At 42.4% G+C, this 22,060-nt stretch overlaps 1 protein-coding gene across 1 annotated transcript; it reads left to right on the plus strand.

Moving 5' to 3' along the window:
- Positions 1–5,249: 5,249 nt before the first annotated feature.
- On the plus strand, positions 5,250–14,180 carry tcf19l (transcription factor 19 (SC1), like). Its single transcript, XM_065471628.1, has 5 exons — positions 5,250–5,526; positions 10,340–10,509; positions 12,285–12,678; positions 12,890–13,385; positions 13,841–14,180. Exons 1-5 carry the CDS (start codon positions 5,256–5,258, stop codon positions 14,178–14,180), a joined length of 1,671 nt encoding a protein of 556 aa, XP_065327700.1. The 5' UTR covers positions 5,250–5,255.
- The last annotated feature ends 7,880 nt before the right edge of the window (positions 14,181–22,060 follow it).

Raw genomic sequence — 22,060 nt, forward strand, 5'->3', positions numbered from 1 at the left:
CTGGTCTGTTTATTAAGTCTACCTGTGAGTTTTACCTCCTTAGCTTAAAAGGATCAGGTAGTCGGGGTGGTTCTTGAAGCTTAACTGGCTCCTCCTCGTTGTTTTAGCCCATCAGAAGTATTGTCATTGTCAATATTACCGTAGCTTTTTCTGCAAAAACACATCTCTAATGTTTTATTTAGGGCTGTGTTTGAGGGATTTTTTTTAACGTGCTGGGATCGTTTCACTTTCTCTTTCAGTTTGATCAGGGCCGTGATCTTTTGTCTCCGTGGACTTTAAACTAAAAAGCTAGAAGGTGACTGTTTTTTATCAGCTGATTTGAAAGTGAAGTGTCTGTCTTTATGCCGAGCAGTGGGGTTTAATGGAGAAAGTAATTGAATGGCAAGCCTTTAATGTCTTATATAAAACAGTCTTTAAGCAGGTTAACTTTTTTAGCCTGCATTTTGGAGGAAAATGTGAGAAATATGCAGGTTGTGCTGAGTTCTGACTAATTTTGTGAAGAAAAAACACTGAAACATAGAAATCTGTATTAATATTGTGAGCCTAGGTCACAGGAAGTGAGACAGAACGATTCAAGGAGACATGATTGTACCTGTTTGAATGATACCAGGAATTCTGGTCCGATTTCTTTCCTCTTTTGTTTTCTGTTCTGATGAACATCTTGCTTTAATTTGAAAAAGAAATCAGGTCTTTCAGGTCTCACATGTAGTCATTGACTCTAACAATATTTCAGTGTACTGCCATAAACAAGCCTGGTTTGCTTGAAGGATACATCAGTGCTTATTTGTATTACCTTTGAGACCTTTTGGCATAATGACACATACTTTTGTAAAGCTCCTCTCTTTTTCTGTAATGAATGAATAATTCCAATTAAATGAATTTTCAACCCAGAGCAAATCACGAGATTTATATTTTTGTCTCGCTGCTTTTTTAGGTACTCTTTCCGTTTCCTTCACCCAACTCAAGTATTTTTCATTTGAACTTCAATAAAGGATTAGCACGCATTTCCAAAACGTATCAGGAAAGCCACATTATATATAAATGGTTTTAATCTGTAAGAGAAGGTAACCACTTTCCCGAGAAAGCACCGAACACATTTTGAATTCTTTAAGTTCACCTAAATATACCCAGAAGTAATAGGAAGTAGTGATGAAAGCACTCCAGTTGATTGTGCAGTGCTTGCCTGTAGGCACTGGTGCCGCTTAAGTCTTTTTGCATAATATTATCTCAGTGCTTTAGCGGTTGTAGTGCATAGCTTTAAGAAACATTATCCCGAATCATAGATAATGACAAAAGGCAAAAACACACCAACAGGAATCATATTTTCTTATAAATATAATCACTGTATGGGTTCCCTCTAAACAGGCACTAATAATAAACAGTTAAATGAGAATAAATGCTCCCTCTGACTCGCTCCTCCTGCTACATCAAATTAACAAAATTCACATTAACAGAATCACATAAAAACAACACAAATACAAATGAGTGCCTGCTGCTACTATTGACATCCTGCATTCGACAATGTCTCTCTTGCTGTTACTTCCCCTTGATGTTTGTGTTTGTGCAGAATAATAGCGTTTAGCCATGACTGTGAGTTGACCTATGAAGACTCTTGTGTGTCTCTTTTCTCATCTTAAATCGGACTTTATGATGTGTGAGTGTAAATAAAATCATTTCAGAAGGCTTGTGCAAGTTTTTCTGAGGACTTGGCACAAAGGGTGTTTGAAGCATCTTGGAGAATTTACTGCAGTTTTTTGTGGGTTTAGTTTGTTTCACAGTCTTCTGTCCATCTAATCCCAGATTGAGACACACATGCAGGCACTGGGAAAACATGCAAACTCCACGCATCAACATCCCAACAGCCTGAGGCGGAAACCAGAAACCTTCTTGCTGTCAGGCAACGCTGCACTGCGCTACCACCGTGTTTCACTTGAATGTTGTCTATACTTAAACTTATTTATGCTGCATAGAGCTACTGGGTGTGTACAGCATAAATAAGTGTGCTGCAACTTTGAGGAAACCACTCTGTTGGATAAACTCAGTTCTGCTGTAATGAAAAGCCCTCTAGACTGAGTTTATAATTCCAATTTGATCAGACCACCAAACAAAGGCCTAAATGAACACATATTTTTCCAGAATATCTTAAAGACTACTCGACAACATGAGGCATACTTTCTTTTTCAGTTGTTCTTCTCATTTACAAAGAGACCCATTTATAAAACAAATGATAATAAAGAAGATAAATAAGCATACTTTTAACAAAATGCATCAGTTTTACCACATTGATTGAATCTATTATATTATAGTTTACACATAACAGTGGAAAACCACAACACCTACACATGTGGAGTTTTTGGAATGAAGTATTAGTATTTTATATTTTTATCATTTAAATAAGTTGTCTAGCTCTGGCAATACTTTTAACTTTCTATGCACTTCCACTCCTGTGTAGCAGGCACATGGAAGCTCCACCACATGGGAATAGCAGTTCATTTTATTAGAAAATTAGAGTAATTTCGGACTTCAATTCAATTTTCACACTTTGCAAAGCCAGGGGGCTGAACTGGATTCGTCGGCAGGGCAGTTCTGGCAGGCCGTTGTCATCCGCTGGGATGGCTGTGGCTCAGAGCGGGTCATCCACTAACAGGAAGGTTGGTGGTTTAATTGCTGGCTGCTCTAGTCTGCATGCCAAAGTATCTTTGGGTAGGATACTGAACCCTGAGTTGTGTTTATTGGAGTGTGGATGTTAAATATAGAGTTTAAACGTAGAAAAAGTGCTTGTATTAGTGTGTATGTATATGGGTGAATGAGATATAATGTATAAAGTGCTTTATCTCATTCATGCTATAAAGTGCACATAAGCTGAGTCCATAGGTGCTTTAGAGACAAACACATTTCCATTTCAGGTTTTTACAGAACCCTGTTTCAAAATACAGAAAAATGTTCTTTTGTTATATTAACTCACGACTGTGTAAAGTCAAAATCATAGTGTGGTTATTAAAATGTGTTCAGAATTTGCAAACTGACAATGAGTCATCTCATAAATTATGACGCACTGCTCTTATTAATAACTTCTGGCCCTCTTCCACAGTGTGTGTTTTTTATCCTGTCTTTCTCCCATCACCCCCAAATGGTCGAAGCAGACGGCTGCCCCTCCCTGATCCTGGTTCTTCCTGTTAAATAGGAGTTTTTCTTTGCCACTGTCATCAAGTGCTTGCTTAAAGGGGATTGTTTAATTACTGGAGTTTTCTCTGCTATCTTGTTGGGTCTTCAGCTTGCCATAAAGCAGCTCAATGTGACTGCTGTAGCAATCTGGCACTATATAACTAAACACAGTATATTGCTACAGAGCTCAGTTATTATACAGCTTTATTGATATTTAGTAATCAGATCTATACCAAATTTTGCAGTGCTGCACAGCACCAGCATCTACCGCTCTAACAGTATTTTCCTCGCTTTTCTTAACTTCAGGTCCTGTTCACAGCTCTTTATGAGAACAGTATGAGCTGCTTTTAAATGTGTTGCTTTGTTTTTTGCCCTGTGTTTGAGTTTAACCCTTTTATGTCTGTTAAACTTCTGTAAACTACTTTTACTGCTCACTATGCGGCAGTTTGGCCTGTTGAGCTTGAGTAAAGTGGCTAGCCCAGCTGTGACACTTGCGTCGGGCCTCCTCCTCCGGCCGGGCCGCTCCTGCTCCCGCTGAAGGCGCCCTGGCCCGCAGCCAATCGGGGCGGGGCAGGACGTGACGTCGCTTCTCGCGCAAGGAAGCTCCCAGAGTGGCGCGCCAAATTTCAAAGGACTTCCTCCTGGGAGGAAAGACGGCGAGAAGACCCACCGAAGTCCGGCAAACAGCGGCGACAGAATACCGCAGAAAAATAAAGCTAAGCTGGTGTTTTATGGGTGAAATCCCCCTGCTGAGCCGTGGAGTGAGTCAATCTGCGTGGATCTGAGGATTTAAAGATATGAAGTCGGTGCGCAGCTTTGTCATTGTTGTAAGTGGCTGCTTTGACTTTTACTCCACCTACAAGGAACTAACGTCAGCTAGCTTCAGCCTGCTTCTGATCGGCAAACACTGCTTATCTTAAACCTCATTTTAACGCCAGGCACTCAGGGCTTCGTCAAATATGCGGATTTAAACGAGAATATATTGAGTTTTTATTTGAAAAAGTACGTTTTTTGTGTGAATTTGTTTCGGTTTGTATGCTTTGCTTTGTGTGCTGATCCCGTGATTGTCAAGGAGTCTGCAGGCAACTGATGCACGATGCAGCCACCTCTTAAAAAAGTGCAGCTGACAGGGTTTTTTCTGCTCTGCTGTACAGTTAACACAAGTGTGATATCCCCTTACTTCACCTCCTGCACCGTGTGATGTGACAAAAGGGGTCTTAAGCTTTTCTGTCCTCTCTAAGTGTCAGATAAGTTGTATTTCTCAGCTGTTTTTTTTCCTCCTTCAGACACTAAGTGGAGCAATTAAGAAGAAGCACCTTACATCTGAGTGACTTTTCTCTTGTTTTCTTTCAGATTAGACAGTCCCCAGCTGTTGCTCCCTGTCAGGCTTCCCACCTGTGAGTCGGCTGATGTCAATTGATGTCAGCGAGCCTGGGATTTTAATCTCCTCCAAACGCACACGCACAGAGATCAGGCCTCTGGTGACAGCTGCTCAAACCTGAAAAATATTAGTTTTCAAGCTAAAAGTCACACCTGTTACCACCAGGTTTACTTTTCCGGGGTTTAATATTTGCGGCACATTAGCGTGGGCTCGGTCCACATCACAGCGGCTCTTTATTCTCGGGCCCACCGTCTTCTAGCCTCCACTCCACGGGGCATTTAGTCTGTTTAAACTGGGGCTCATAACAGAGTGCGGGAGCTCATTTCCACACTTCACCGGCTTATATGCTACTCTATATCCTCATTACTTATTCATGTATGCACAGGAGGACACAAGAAGACATCAGCTTTCCATACTAATGCAAACACCTGTTGCTCAAAGCGGCTGCACCTGTCTGTAACCTTCACACTCGCTGCTTTCTGGTGCATGTCAGGAATATTTTATCGTCAAGTATAGATTGCTGTTAGCTGTCAGTGCTCTTGGGTCGAACACAAATGGCTTCATTTTAGCTCTTCTTCACTAGCACAGGTTTGTTCAAAAATGGATCGTAACTTGCTCTAACTCAGGGCCCGTCACAGATCAGGGGTGGCCTCTGGGTGGGGCAGGTTGGGGGGGGTTTCGTGGTGGCAGACAATCGCAGGCTTCAGCCATGCTGGCTGGAGTGCAGCCGTGCTTCCAGCTGCTTCGGATCGGGTCGTCGGCAGGCGAATCTGCGCGGGACCTGTACACCTTCAGGCCGGCGCAGAACCACTCGGTGTTCCGTCTGGGTCGAGCGGCGGAGCTGTGCGACGTCACACTGGACTCGCCGTCGGTGTCCCGCATCCACGCTGAGCTCGAAGCCGAGAGGGAGACGGTCGAAGGAGACGAAGCTCAAGAGGAGGAAGGATGGAGGGTCCACATTAAGGACAGGAGCAGCCATGGTGAGACACGAGGGCTGAATCACACACACACCATCACAGTCAACCTGAGATTCTCACACTGTCACACCCTCCCTCAGTCATTGTGGAAGAGAATGAAGTAAAAACACACCCGCTTACAGGAATAACACCACTTCTACTGAGAACGGAAGAAGTATTTTATTAAAGTCAGGTTAAAATGAGTGTGAAAACACATTTCAGTGAACTGACATAAAAACAGGCCTCAAAAAATTCTAGGAATACAGGAAAAAATGTCCTTTAGTTTGAAACTTTGTCAATTTATTCAAAGTTATCAATGTGGCCAGCAGACGAGGCTTCAGCACGTCTGCAGGACTCTCAGCAGCCTTCAAAATGTGTCGCATCTTCTCTGGAAATATAAAAATCAAACCTTCAGTCTGAAATCTGAACTGAAACTAAACTGAAAAAGAAATCCTAATTAACCCTCCCCTAAAGTTCTGTTGTGCACTCGAGCAGTGAAAACATTCTTCTTCTTATTTACCGACTGAATTATCAAAATGAAGTGAGCCATTACGCTCCTAAACACAGCTGTAGGCGTGCAGGTAAAGACTCGCACGGATACACGTGCATCACGAACAAAGAGCATCTCTGAAACCTCAACTTCAAAAACTTCTCTTATCTCTGCCCCCAGAACTTTTATTTTATCTGAACCGTTACAGTTACAGAATTGTTTCAGCCCACCGAGAAGCGTTTTCTCCTTCCTGTTTGATTTGTTTAAAAACAAACAAACAATCAAACTCAAATTAAAGTGTGTTGGTGATAAGGAAGTAATTAAACTGTGCTCAGTTGTTCCTGATCTTTGACCCTGATTTTACCATCCATGCAAGTGTGAGCACGAGACATGACGTTAGCTTCAAATGGATTGTGTACACGTTTTATTTGTAATTATAAATTTGAATGCATGTATTTCTCCTCCGGTCTGCAGTGCTGTAATTCCATCTGTTTTAGAGATGCTGCTTATTTCTGTGCTGTAACTGATCTAAATGGCAATCCCACTGTTTGGTTTCAAAACACCAAAAAATTAGATAAAAAAACAAATCAGCAGCCGTGTCTTCTTACACAAATCCTGACCTGGTTCCTCAAAAACATCCACAAACCTTGTTGTGAGCAGTTTCGTGTAGGAACTGTTTACTACTCGGTTACACCTGCTAGCGCATCATTCTGAAGGAAGTAAATGTGCATTTAGCCGTGACGAGGGGCTCGTGCTAATGACAGCGTGACAGGATGTAAACACTGACGGGGTTGCCCCTCAGCTGTGCTGTAATGTTGGCGCCATGGTTTGTTGTTGTAGTTTTTAGAAAGCAAATTGTCCTTATATGAAATGATTTAAAACAAGCTCACGATTTGTAGATGTATTTATTTATTTTGGGGTAACTGTGCATTCTGGAAAGAGACTTGGCTCCACTTTTGGTACCGCAAGACAACTTGCCATCTGGTTCAGTTAAATTCAAGAGAAAGCAGCATCTCTACAGCAAACCAGCAGAAGATAAAATATGCACATTTAATTTAGGGGAAAGTTCCTCTTTGCACCTTAAACAAAGCGTAACGTGTATCAGCTTTGAGGTGCGCCGTCAGAGAGATGAACTCTGTTTTTCAGACAGGTGTTCACTCAGTGTGGTGGAGCGCGGTGTAAGACACCTGACCTGTGAGTGTATGTTTCAACACCTGTTATAGGTGTTGATTAAAGAGCTCAGGCTTGGACTCTTTCATCCAGAGTGCTTTCTTTCAGAACCTCAGAGCAGTCCAGCGTTTGGAGGAGTTTCTGGATGCTGGATTTCTTCTTAGCAGCTGCTCTCTTTAAGCATCGTTTGTTCAGTTGTCTGCTCAGGTCTATCTGGAGATCTATAAATATGATCTAGAAGCAATTACCTGTAAAGGTCAGAGGTAAATGAGCATCCTTCTGTCTGGTCTTCTTCCTTCTAGCACTGACTTTTAGCCTGACATTCTCTTCAGCCAGCTTTCGTTTTCTTCTTCCTTGACGCATTTTTGTAAGTACGGCTCCCGGCAATCAACTCCGAGGCATACTTGACCACACTGCAAGAATACTTTTTACCCCATTTGTTTCAAAGGCCAGCCTGCATCACAAAGTGGTTTAATACAGCTTCTTTCCTGTTCGGCGTATTCTCGACATTTTAGACATTTTACTATTTTTGAATAGGAGAGAGAAATTTCTAACTAAAGTCATGTTTTTGTAGCAAAATTTGAGCCAAAACACTGAATCTCTCTGAGAAGTCAGAAATCAAACAAGCATAAAATTCAACCACTGAAACAAATGTATCTGTTCAGGAATGCAATTAAATAATTTGGAATTTGACATCTTAACTAAAAAAATAATGATGCATGTTACTTTTTTGTAAAGCAGTATATTTGAAAATTCATGGATAACAGTAACAACAATGATGTTTTAGCATTGAAATGATGATTTTGATTAAAGAGTACTGCTGAACTGACCAGTACAGAAACATAGTGATTTTGGTAATTACCAATACTGTGGTATAAACCTTACACTGGGTAGTGATAAATATGATAAATTTGTCAACTCAAATATCTAATGAGCCAATCACATGGCAGCAATTTATTTAGTCACGTACATGTGATCAAGTTGATCTGCTGAAGTTCAAGCTGAGCTTCGGGTGAAAGGTGATTTAAGTGACTTTGATGATGTTGGACATCAGAGGACGCCAGACTGCTTCATACAAAGGAAACGGTAGCTTAAATAACCGTTTGTTACAAGCAGTGTATGCAGAAGAGCATCTCTGAATGCATAACAAATCAGGCCTTGAAGCAGATGGGCCGCAGCAGCAGAAGACCACACCACTTGGGAGGCCACTATAAACAGGAAACTGAGGATACAGATCCCATGGGCTGTATCTTCAGAACTGCACAACAGAAGAGACTAGAAAGGGAAAGGATGACTCTATCCTGGCTCGTATCAGTCGTTGAGGCTGCTGGTGGAGATGTAACGGTGTAAGGGATATTTTCTCGGTACACTTTGGGCTCCTTAGTACCCACCGAGCCTTCATTAAACACCACAGCTTACCTCAGTGTTGTTGCTGAGCATGTTTCCAGCACCTTGTTGAATTTGTACCACAAAGAAGGCAATTATTGGCATTAACGAGGTGTACCTAATAAAGTGGCCACTGAATGTGTGTATACATTTCACACCATCCAGTGAGGTCGGAACACGTGATTCTGTATTATTAACGGGATATCTCTGATCAAAAGATTACCTTTGTTATTAAAATGTCAGAGTCTATGAATATCTGTGGCGGCGTTATCAGATGATGCCGACTGGTGTCACCAATGCAAAAATGCATGCGGCTGCTCTGTGCAGCTGAACGGGCCGCAGGCTCACCGTATAAAAGAAATGTTACGCTTAAGAATAGACCTGACAGAAAATATTTGATTAATTGTTCAGTTTTCAGACGGAAAATAAATTAAATGTCAGGCGTTTCATAAATGGATTAATCAGTGATGTCAGTTTACAAGCAAACATGCCAAACATGTCTCCGTTCCACCTCTTTTTCTACTTACAAATCACATTTGGTTTGATTAGAGCTGTTGGTCATACAAATAAAAAGAAAAAAAAAGTTTTATAAAATCTTGGTTGATTCTTTTAGCCCGGTAAAATAAAAGCTATAACTATTGCGTATCCAAACAGTCGGAGCTGACACGAACAGATAGATGCATAGATTTTTGTCAGATACCTTAATGCAGAAGCATCATCTTTCACTGCAAAGGGACTGACTGTGTTTGCTGCAGAACCCCAAAAAGCCCATTCAGAGCCTGCAGGAAAGAAAAGAGCCATCAGCTTCAGCCTCAGTTAGAAATAATAGGACAGCCTGATGGATACAAAATTGTGCAAAAGGGGCACCAAAAAAACAGGAGTTTAAGACATTTGGTTTGAAACTTAACAATACCTGCTGCCAGGTGCATTCTGCTGTGAATGAAGAAAATAACATGACACGCGTGCACATGCCGGCTTTGAAAAGTATTCGCACCGAGGAGGTCCATTTCATTCGGTCTCAACGGGTCGTTCACAGCTGAGAGTGTGAAATGGACCAGTAAATTTCAGGAGAACAAATAAAAGCAAGTGTACAAACAGAAGAACCAAACCGTAAAATTCAGAAGTAATTCAGAACACAAGTTGGAGTCTGAACCTCGGGTTACTGAGAGTCTTCAGTGCAGTCTGAAGTGGACAGGAAGATGCACGGAGTGAGGAAGGGGGAGATTAAGAGTGAACGTTGGGTCTTCATTCAGTCGCTGTCCGACAGGTTCAGAATCTAAACTGCACCCTTACTGCCTAATTTTTCAAGTAATTTCACAGTCTGTTTCCCACATTTTTCATTTTTGCTATTAAAGTTACATTTTAGTATTCGCCCCGCATTTCTCATTTTGTGCTGTGCTGTCATGGCCGTTTGATTGCCTTGTAGCCTTCCAGCTCCTCAGTTCTGGGTCCATTTCGCAGACTGTTTTACATTTCTCCTAAATTCTGGAAGCTGTAAACACACAGTCACCGAACGACTTTATTTCAGGGCTCTGCTTGCATGATTTATTCTTTTTTTTTGCCCCTGTCAGATTCATATATTAAAAAGCTCTGTGAATATCTGGCCTCCGGTAACGTCGGCCTTCAGTTGTAAAACTGTTGCTCGTTTGTGTCTTCAGTGAGTTTCCCACTACTTTACATGCCAGTGTGACCTCCTAGAAACCTTTAAAACGTTTTATTTTGAGGGCAGATCTGTGCCCAGCAGTGTGTAGTTTAACATTTCTTCAAATCTTCTTGGTCTTGTGTTTCTAGGCACGTGGGTCAATGAAGTCCGCCTCCAGCCGGGCATACAGTGGGAACTCTCAGACGGCGACACGCTGATCTTCGGAGGCCAGACTGATCCAGGGAACCCGGAGTTCTACTTCCTCTTCCAGAAGGTTAAAGTTCGCCCGCTGGACTTCGATGCAATCACGCTTCCAAAGGTAAGTCCGTGGTTTGGAATCAACTATTTACATTCAGTATGAAGCCAGAGTGATAGTGAGACTTTTCTTAAAAAATAAAGATATCGAAGGTTTGTGTTTCTCACCAAGTTTGGGGTTAAAGGATAAATCTGGACATATTCTGTCTGCTGCATGAGTAAATGCCCCATGTGACACTGCTAATGTCCGTATGTCAACATTACACAGTTCAGACATTCCTCAATATTATTTTTAGCAGTCTACATTGATTATACAGGAGGGACAAACTTACTAAAAGTACGGAAAATATCAACTGGAGCAAAGTTCAACAGACGAGGTTAAACAGTGTGTTTACAGATATTTTGTGTCTATTTCAGTCGTTTTAAACCTTTCTTAAAAAGTTAAATTGTTTTGTTGGGCACATTTGTAAATTTCTCGCCTACAGAGCCACTGTTAACAATTCACTCCAGCGTTAGATTAACTGGTGGTTCTAAACTGACTGTAGGTGTATGTAGTCGTGTGCCGTCCTGTTACCATGTGACAGACGGGCTCCAGCTCCTCTGCAACCCTGAACTGGAAAAGCTTTTAAGAAAATGGGCAGATAGATTCGGGTAGTGGGCTCAAAGTCTTTTTCCAGCCTCTGTACTATGTTTGCTAATGTCTGCAAATGTTAGATTATTTCTGAATGAATAGTTTGAAGCATAAAAAAATCATTGATGGTAGAAGCATGGCCTCAGAATCATGGTGCCCATGGATCTGTAAGCTTGTGTGTTTGCTCTGATTCTCCTTTATGCTAAAAATACAGTAAATATTCCTAAAAGTTACATCTGAGTCTCTTGTTTTCTTAATGCATGTAAGAATCACATTCTGTACCACCAGCAGCCTTCTTTGCTTGCAGGCTAACGTCCCCCAAGGCAAAAGATCACGTGACCCATGATGTAGGCTACCAAAGGAGCAGCATTAATGTAGCGGCTGTACGGGGGGGAAGAAAACGAATATTCCTCAGTTGCGATAAGGACATTAATTTTAGATGCTTGTCAGAGACTGTTATTATAGGTTTTTGATTTGGTCCCTCACAGCCCTGCTGCTCTAAATACTCACTAGGAAACCAAATGTCTTTCAACAAATGCACTTTATGTGCTTCTGTTTGAGGAATTTGTTAGAAATTACAGTGACCGTCTGCTTAAGATGGGACTTTCTTACAAAGATGAACCCCTACATTTGTCAGTGGTTTTTAAATTGTTATCTTTGGTCTGAGTGCCACAGACAGGTGAGTCGATACAGAAACTAATGAAAAGGACTAACATGCCTTTTTCCACCTTCTTTTTTCCCTGTAATATGTTGACAGTAATGAAAATGTTGATGTCGACGTTACCCTGTAATTTTCATCCCACTCGTGCGTCAAAGTGTGTGCAGCCATCGTTCATTAGGTGATGCTGGCCACTATTTGTATTCAGAATGCCAATAAAAATGTACCACAATGTCTGGTAAACAACAACAAGCCCACAAAACCCCCCCAAAGCATTTTATCTATGAAGACATGGAGGCATACTCTCACTAAATGAAATTTGAAGATTAAATCATGTGCAATCGTACTTTTCTACTTCAATTAAAAAAGTGCTGATGCATGAGGTTGATTTGCAGCAAGAGGCAGAAATAGATTTATTATCTCAAAGGTGCCATGACTTTTCTGGAAAGAAATACATCAGCCAGACAAATTAGACTCGCACCTCTGGATATTGACATTTGGCCTACGCTTCGTGAAGGTTTAAATGAAATATTTATATCTGGTTTCCTAGGCGGGAACCTTCTCGTCCGACTTGCAGAACAGGATTAGGACCAGCTTGGACCGCAAGGTAGCTGCCAACCTGGACCTTTCGAAGCTGTCCATCAACAGAGCCACGGTCATCCTCAACTCCATCGGCAGCCTGAGCAAGATGAAGGGCAGCGCCTGGACCTTCAAGAGGAGCCACAGCCACGAGGGAACAGTCTCTGACCCCGGCACCTCGACCTCGCCTCCTCTTGCTGTGGGCTTTTCCTCCCTGCTCCTGCCCTCCACTCCTCCATCATTCTCCTCTGCAGCTTCACTGCCTCAGACGAAAGCCCTCCCGCAGACCTCCAGGAGCAGGAGGAAGTCGGCTCACACGGTGCTGCTGGAGGACGACAGCTCAGACGAGCCCAGAAGTCGAGGAGGTAAAGCACAGCGGCGTGCTGCAGAATGACACTGCTCACTTTCTGGAGCTTTTTGACATGAAGCTGCAGATTTTTACCATGAAATTGTTTTTTTGGTTTCTTTTCAAGGATTTTACTTGCAAAAAAAAACAGGAGGGAAAAGAACAAATTAGTGTTGTGGTTAGCTTCTGTCTCCACTTACATTGCCTTGCTCTCTTTCCGTTGATCTTAGTTTTGGCAGGAGTTGTGGAGGATGGACAGAGAGCGCGTGGTAAGAAGAGGCGGAGGCTCTACAAGTCTGAATCTGAAGGTTTCAGCTCGCCGCCTCCTCCTCAGCTGCAGCCCAAAACTCACAGCGACATCCGCAGGCCGCTGGAGGCCAAGCCCTTCCCCGTCGGTATCCGGACCATCGGCAGCTTCCACGGAGCCATGACAAACAGCAGACTCAACGAGCACCTCTTCCAGGCATCCTTCACAAGCAAACAAGAGGTGGAGAAGGTGAACCGAGTCAAGACGGTGGTGCACGGAAACATCGCGGCCTTCCGCCAGCAGAAGCCTGCCCATTGCTCCCCGACCGCAGCGAGAGGGAGGCGGAGGGCTAACAGCTCCCCCGTATTCTCCCCGTTGGTGGTGGGAGGGGAGAACTACAACCTGGCCTCGCCGTCGGTGAGGATCCGCGCAGACGAGAGAGTTAGCGTGCAGTTCAACCGATTTCATCATCCAACAGGGTGAGTTTGGAAGGTTTTTCTAAAAAATCTCTACAAAGCACAGCCCTATATGATTTTCTGTCATATATACAAACTATACAATGTTGGAGCTTCATATTAAACAAGGCCTGAAGCTCCTCTGTGAGGCACAAGCTCAGGATTCAGACCAGATGCCCAAACCTGTTGTTTGTAAAGGACAACCAGTCAGAAAACCCTTTCTTTCCCTCGGTTCTGACTTTGTTAAACTCTTTTCTGGTGAGGTTTTGGTGCCAATCGCTGCTTCAAAGTCAGATCAACTACAACATGATGTTAGTTTAGTAATTTATGGACATCTCTGGCCTACCTTGCAGCTGTAACTTGAGCATGGAGTGGCAACAGTTTAAAAAAAATACATATTTGTTCCTCCTTTTTTTTTTTTGTGATGTCACCTTCAATCCTTCTCATTTCCTTCTCGTTTATGTTTTCCTTCCTTGAAGTAAGCGACGCGGCCGCCCCAGGAAACACCCCCTGCCCCCACGGCCTTCCCTGCCCTCTCCATCCTCCTCGTCTTCATCCTCTACCTCCTCGGCCTCCTCCTCCTCCGGCTCCTCCTCTTCCTCCTCGGACGAGGACGAAGACGATGACGAAGAGGACGACGTGATGGTTGGCACGGTGGAGCCGTGCGCAGCGCCGCGTTGCCGGCTGCCCCAGCAGGACACGGTGCAGTGGATCCAGTGTGACGTGTGCGACGCCTGGTACCACATAGACTGTCTGCACGTCGACCGCAAGAAACTCCTGATGGACCCCAACGCTGACTTCCACTGCGGCTGTCGCTGACGGGAGGGAAGCCAAATTCATGATGATTAAATAAAATCAAAAGTCTCACTTTGAACTTTAAAGCTGACACTTTTCCCCTCCTTAAACGCTTCTTTTCCTTCAGTCATAAAGTGGAAATTAAGATCTTTTCCTTTGAAGACAGGCTGCGACTTCATCTAATGACCGCTGAGCCGCTCTGCACGAGCATGCGGCGCTTTTCTCTCCCCTCAAACACGGCTGGTAATTCAAGAAAAGAATTTCTTTTGATATTTTTTACATCCTGATTTTACAAAGTTTGAGCATTTGTGACCCAACAGTAACAGAGTTACTCCACGAACCTTGAGCCCACTCAGCCTCAGAGCTTAGGCTTTTGGAGAAGGAGGCAAAACTCTAATGAAATGTGTCAGCTTGGATTTCATTATGGCTTTGACTGCCTGGAGAGGTGCAATCAGAGCACGAAAACACAATGTTTGAGCACATCCCCACCGTGGCTGTGGCTGTCCAGGGAGCGAACTGCATTCAGGATAATTCAGGCCATTGCTGGACTCTATAAAAAGCTCCTAAATTTTGTTCCGCTGCCACCTTCACAATTTCAAAGCCATTAAAAAAATTTTGCTTGGTAATCAGACTTCATTAGAGATTTGAGCGCGGCTTTCTTGAGTGGTAGCTGCTGTGTAGGAGTAGATCTGTAATCATTCGATGTGAAATGCCAAGAAATGTGTCAGCAGGCTTGTGTTGATGCTGCTGATGAGAAGTGCTCCTGGGATGCTAATCAAATGTTTGAAGGCACTTCTGCAGCAGCAGAGGCAGCAGCAGCTGCTGGTTTCTGGGATGTGTTTGTGACTGAGTGCAGGCTGGCAGTGTGGCTGCTGCTGAAGGCAGGACTCATTACCAGTCAAATGTCATGTCGTATAATCCGCTGATGTAACAGGAAAAAACAGACTCATAAAAATGATCTTGTCGCCTCTGACTGGTGGGATGAGTTTTGATGTCACAGATGATTTTTAGGGTCGTCTCTTCAGCTCTGCTTCCACCTTCAAGAGACTCTTCACACTACTGAACTCAAAATAGGTGCTTCAGCCCTGAGTGAAAAGGGCTGGACCTGACTGAACTGTCTCTGAACAGCACAAATCCTCACTTCGGTGCTGCGTGTGAGTATGAAATCAAAGTGTGGAACGCCAAAATCTTTCTCAAGCACCTTGCTTTGTATTTAATTCCAAATTTCTACATGTTCTGGCTCATCTGGAGTGGAAACGGCCTCTTTTTCCCACTCAAATCTGCTCCACTCTTACAGTCTTTATAATAGCTCCATCTCTGTTCAGATGAGATATGATAGTGTTGTAATGAAAAGTCTGTGCTGGTGTTGTATGTGTTTTTTTTTTCCTTTTTCCTTTTATTGTACCACAATGGGAGCACTGCAGTTCTCTGAGCGAGCTTAAACTGGGAGAATATGTGGAAAATTTCATTTTTTGAGCAATAACATCAAAAACGGGGTGATAAAAATAAAAAAAAATACAGAAATATATATATATATTACATGCTAATGTTGATAAAGGTTGACGTGGACTGTAACATTGATTGCTTGCAGTTCATTTAACCTGGATTTTGTCAGTTTCACTGGTGCTTGGACGCTGACACAGCCTCTCCTGCTGCTTTGCTAATTGTCAGAAATCCAGCAGATAGTTGAGGGAAAAATATATTTGTGTATATATATATATTAAAAAAAATCTGTGCACTGATTTAAAACTTCATTTTCAATTCAGTGGATTGAGTTAAAAAAGAAATCCAAGCATCTTAATGTACGCAAACTGATTTTAGTAGTTTGAGTATTTTTGTCCGTTTTAATGTTCAACAACATATCACAATAAAATGAGTTTCTGAATGACCTGAGGTTTTTTCACGCTGCTGCAATAATACAATATTAGTAATATACAGATTAACAATATGACCTCGTGTGAAATTCAGGGTTTTTGTTTAACAGTCTTAAAAATAAAAGGTTTGTTCTTTCTCTCTGCTGATCTTTCGGGTGTCTTAAATGGAGTTTGTTTGCAGTTTTATTCCCCAGTAAAGATGGAAGTGTCGCATTCTCTCTTTTGATATTTAAACGTCTGTTTACGCCTTCATGGCTTCTCTTAAATGTGTGCCATCTCCACCACATCACTCACTGCTGTTCGGCGTCGTGCTGCTCTGATAACGGCACCTTGGCTTGCACCTGTTTTTCGCTTTCATGTGGCTCGCCAGACAGTTAGAAGTGCCTTTAAAAGGATGCTTGTGTGACCCCCCCACTTACAGCTGTTTTAAAATGAGCCGTCACTGAGGGCGTGAAATGTTGTAATTGCTGAGAAGTTAAAACGGGCAGCGTGACACAGACTGTAAGAACCTCCTAACGAAACCTGTGATATGTGAAAACCCAGAAGAGGCAGTTTTTCAAGTTAAATTACTTAAATAGAGACTCAAAATGTGGCAACAATGAAAGTGTCGACTGACGACACTTTTAATCTTTCTCTTTCACTTTGAAAGCAGCTCATGGAAAAGGTGAAAATGAAGCAGACACAATTCCCCTCATAGATTTTAAAATTTACTCTAATTTATGACTGATGTGCTGTTGTACTGTAAATGTAACTAATTGCTGCCTTTACAGCGAAACCTTCCTGATGTAAGTTTGTTGCAAGTTTTGTGCAAAATTTTAGGTTTATTTTTAGGAAAATCTGTTTCCTTTGACTTGCAGTGCTTTTTATACATCCAGACTGTTACTGTGCAAGTTCTCACAGTGAAGTCAGCTTTAGAGACGTGTGCCTTCTCTTTAATGTAATGGACCTAGATGGCCTTTGCCTTGCAGAGCTCACTGCAGCGAAAATTCAATTCGAAGAACTCCGCGTGAAATCATAAACCAGTTACTCTGGGAAAAATCCACAGACGTTGTCACGAGCCGTTTCATGTAGAACTTCTTTTCTCCTGCTGAACTACATCCAAGCATGCGGCTGACTGTCATTACGGCCCACAACACGGGGATACCTCTAATATTTACATCCTGTTGAGCTATCTCAAGGACGAGCCTTTTGTTGTGCATATTTTTGTACAGTCATGGTCAGCGGATGTAGTTTTATAGAAAGAAAATAGTTCCTGTATGAAGCTGCTCACAGCACAGAGTGGATGTATTTGAAGGAGCTGTAAAGGGACATTGGTGTATTTTGGTGCTGTGAGTGCCATCTATTTCTATAAGTGTATATTTGAGAGAAGGCAGATATCTTCAATACTGCGCAGCTCAAACAAAAATCATCTTGATGAATAACTGACGCTACAGGCCAGAGGAGAGATGCTTCAACCTGATTTTGGCGTTGACTGTTCCCGAGGCTTCAGTAGTTCAGCTTCGATTCTTCACATCTTTCAGATCCGCAGCAAAATGCTCCGATTCAGTTTCTGAGTGAAGTTTATATGAAAAACTAAAAGATGAAAGATGAATTCTTGATTTGACTGATTTTGGGAATCCTTTTGGGAGGCATTTTTAGACAAGCAGAATAAAAAGGGAATAGGAGACAACATCAAGTACAGTTAGGAGCTCAGCTCTTTGCCACCGATGATATTTTAGCACAATCAAAATATGAGTTCTTTAAATATTCAGTGTTTACTTCCAACATTATTCTTTTTTTGTTAGCGTCTCTTCAGTGGAGCAACAATCGCCTTCATACATGTTTAATGTGAAAATAAAACTTCCCGCCTCGGTTTCTTCTCTGTGGTCAGGAAGCAAACATCATCAAAGCCACGAGGGAGCCGCATAAGTGGCTGTTTAATAAATTAGCCTTGCATATGCTAAACACATCAGAATCAGTCCTTTATTTTTTCCATTTGTGGCGCTTCGCAGATAAACACGTCGCTCGTATCGCCTTTCAAGGCTTTCGCAGATTAAATGAAGTTTGTAGCAGGCAGACTTTCTGTGGTCGCCTCATTGTGCTCAGTGTTTCCTTCGTGCCATCTGCTAAAACTGCAGCACAATCAGGCACTGGTTTTTTTCTTTTCTTTAAATTGAGTTAATTCTGGACTGGACTCCTGAGGTGAAGCTCCATTAGCAGCGAGTGCAGATGTACTTAATCAAAAGCATTGTTTTGCATTACACAAACTGGTTCGTATGAGAGCTTCACAGCCCTGTTTTACGCTTTTACCCTGCCTTCACTTTAATGATCACATTAAAATACGGAAACGGTTTGACTTTATTTGTTTTCTGTCGTTCTACAGAGTTAAACCATTTGTCATTATTCTCCGAGATGCCGTTGACATCAAAGTTATCTAGGAAGAAATGAAGAAATTTCACAAAATCATGTTTGCATTGTCTGTTTTATCTTCACAGGCTCGACTTTTTTCATGTTCCCAAAGAAATCTTTCCCCTTTCTTTTGGGAAGAAAGAGGCTGTGATCTGAAACACATTTGGTTTATTATAAATTCTTATGCATCCGGCTCAAGTCGTGACTGATGAAACATTGATATTAGGAATTTACATTTTGTTTTCCTCCGGTCTTTTGTGTTGTTAGAAGGAAAAAAAGAAAAACTTCTGATCTCAAGCAGAGATGTGAAATATGTGGTTATTATTTTCATTGTTGTTGTTTCCTCTGAAACAATAATAGAGGAGTGCGATTCAGCACACAAAGGAAACATCCTCATAATTGAAGCCCATTATCTCACATATTTTAATTTTTTTTGTTGCTTTGCTTCATAATGGATGGGGTCTTATCTGAGCTCCCCATGCATGAAGTTACATTTATTCGCAGAATTACTGCTTACAGTGACGCCCAAGTGAAACGTGGGCAAACATACACACGGGTATTTAAATATCTGTGATGTACAGCACAAGGATCCAGAGTGTTTGGCACCATCACAGGAAGTTAGCTCTGGATTTGAGCCTCCAGGTCCTCAGGCTTCCTCCCGCTGTAAGGTTATTGGTGAATCTGGGGAGGCTGGGGATCCATTTACTCCTAAAGACCAAGGATGAGATAAAGGACAGACCAGTGTGAAGTGTAGGGTCAACGTGTATTATCAGTGCTCTGTATCGGTGATTGTTCACTGGATGGGTCGTGAACCTTTTTTCCCAAAGAATATTCCCTCACACTTGATGATGATGGTGGAATGCCAAACTCATTTTACATCACAGGCCACGTGCAGACAACACTCCCCCCTCTGTGTAAATGCATTTAAGTAAACATTTAACTCCCAATTTTTCTGAATATAAGAAAGATAAGTGCAATTTTAACACAATGTCTCAGATTTTCTACATGACAAATGTGTAAAATTACAGAAAAAGTCCTGATAGCTCATTGCCCGGGATTTTCTCTAGTTATAAAACTGGTTAATTTACTTAATTTATTTGAAATTAAAAAGCTTTAAAATCTATGCCCTCTTTCACATTTTCCAAAACTTTTCAGTTGGCCAGATTGGAGTCTTTGCCTGGCTGATTCTGGCCTCCGGGACTTATGTTTGAGACCCACGATGTAACGCATTGATTCTACAATGGCCATGACCCACACCGACTCTCCAAAAAATATTTCACTGGGCGGCCTTTAGCTTTGAGGATTCGCCATGGTATCGTTTCGACAACTTTATGCAATATCACAACTTTTATTTCTGTCCAGAGTTGCATTAATCTTTCACCAAGATGTTCTATTGACGGTGGACGAGTCAGACCGCTGTCCAAAGCCTTCTCCAGCACACTGCAAAGCTCCTCACTGGAGTTAAGTTCTGGACTCTGTGGCGGCCAATCCATGCGTGAAAATAATGTATCGTCCTCCATGAACCACTCAGGGAAGGAAGAAAATCCATTGAAGCAAAAACCCAGTCATTTAGTAACATTGCTGAACCCAGACCTCCAATCCAGTGGAAATGGGATTGGAGGCTTATTTAAATCGAGGTGGTGAATGTTGTTTTTTTCCCCCCTCTTGTGAGGATTTTGTGATTAACAGCATTTCCATATATTCAGTGTGCATATAGAGACATTGCCATAATAGAAAAAAAATGCTTCCAGCTGGAAAGAGTTGGCCATTACATATTACATGTCTTTGAAGGAAGAAGTGAACCCAAACCATAGCAGACAGAAAAATGTCCCTCAAAGCGTAACCTTCCACATGTCCCCTTTTGTGGTATCCTACAGAAACATGTTTAAGGAGGAGTTCAACATATAATATCCCTCTAAGAGTCAGTGAGTGGCAATCACCACAACCTCAAGCATGTAGGCCCGAGACTGCGGTTTGGGGAAGTCCTTACTGAGGATCGAGGGTGGTTTCCGGGTCAGGCAGATCCTCCTGGAGCCACTGAGACGGGGCGATAAACCGAGAAAGGAGGGAAGCTGGGGCATGGAAACAACAACAAATTGGCACGTAGGGCAGGAAGGGCATTCATAAATATACAATCACAAGCACAGGGTATAAGCTGTGGTCCCACTCCTGAAATTGAGGTAAACTATCTCCATATGAATCCTCATCAAACACTAGAGAAACAAATGTACACCTGCTTACCTGCATGATTATGCAGTGAGCCAGTCATGCTGCAGGAGTGACACAGATATAATCGTGCATTATTGCGGAATTGTTTTGTCACAAGTTTATCCATCCAGTCAGCTAAGAGCAGAGGGGTGGGGCTGCAGTGGCTACACTCACACCAAACACCCAGAGTATAAGTCTGGAAATGAAGCCAAGCCTGATGAATGTTTGCTTCAACAGTATTAATCCACAGATCCAACCCGTCTCGTGTCAACAATCCAGACCGGCGGTGTAATGATGTGGGGAAGGTTTTCCTGGCATGCTTTGTGCCCGTTGAGACCAATAAATCATCATTTTAAAGCCACAGCCAATTCTGAGGATTGCTGCTGACCAGGTGCATCCCTTTACGGCTCCGGTCCCATCTCCTGAAGGATGCTTTCAGCATAATGATGCGCCATGTCACAAAGCAAAGTTCAACGGCCTCATCAGTCTCCAGATCAGAATCCATTAGAACACCTCTGGGGGGATGGTAGAAATTGGATCATTCTCCAGTGGGTCACACAAAATGAATTCACAGATGCCACAAAGAGGTGCGGCAGCTTTGAAAGCAGTGGGAGGCCCTGCACGGTTTGATGTTCCTACTAAAAGAGCTCAGTGAGTCTAAATTTGCCTTGGGAGTTGAAATAAATGTAAATCATCAATATACGTAAACAACCTTTCAATATACTGCGTGATCCACTTCAATAGACTACTCCCAAAGTTCAGCCTCACAATTCACACAAAGATGGACTCAGCAGAGCGACCTCAGTAGCTTGTAAACAAACACATCAATCAGTGTAGCTGCAAAACTCCACTGCAAACTGTCACAAGGACACACACAGCGCAGAAAGTCATGAGAAACAGCTTGCAGTTACAGTTTTAGAGCCAGAGACATCTTTTCCATTTTACACGACTTTGTGTGGAACAGTGGCGAGCCTTAAACATAAACTGCTTGTTGTTTCCCCGTATCAGTCAACACATCAGAAACCCGGATACTTATGAGCAAAATGAGCTGTCACACCCGCCTGCTGGTGTTTTGTTGTGACAATCCACGTAACAAGGACATGAAAGATTAGTTATGTCCTCTTCTACGGTACGGCTGCAGGAGAGGGTGCTCAGATTTGTTTGCATTTTTCATTGGCTACAAAGCTTTTTGTAATCTCTTCTCATTCCAGGTGTTGACTCTTCACTCGTTAACCTCAAACTAATTGAATTTGCTGCACAAGCCGACTTTAGGAACACTTAAAGTCTGTTGTTTCACCATTAGTCTGTGTTGTTTGTCAGTTATAAAGCTCTTCTAAGACCACAGTTTCTGTCTGACTTATCAAAAACACCTGCTGATTTGAGAGTTTGACTATTGCTCTGTAAAGAGCCATCATATGGTGCCAACTTGAATTC

The sequence above is a fragment of the Pelmatolapia mariae genome, linkage group LG22 (genome assembly GCF_036321145.2).
Source record: "Pelmatolapia mariae isolate MD_Pm_ZW linkage group LG22, Pm_UMD_F_2, whole genome shotgun sequence".
In the NCBI taxonomy this organism is placed as follows: Eukaryota; Metazoa; Chordata; class Actinopteri; order Cichliformes; family Cichlidae; genus Pelmatolapia; species Pelmatolapia mariae.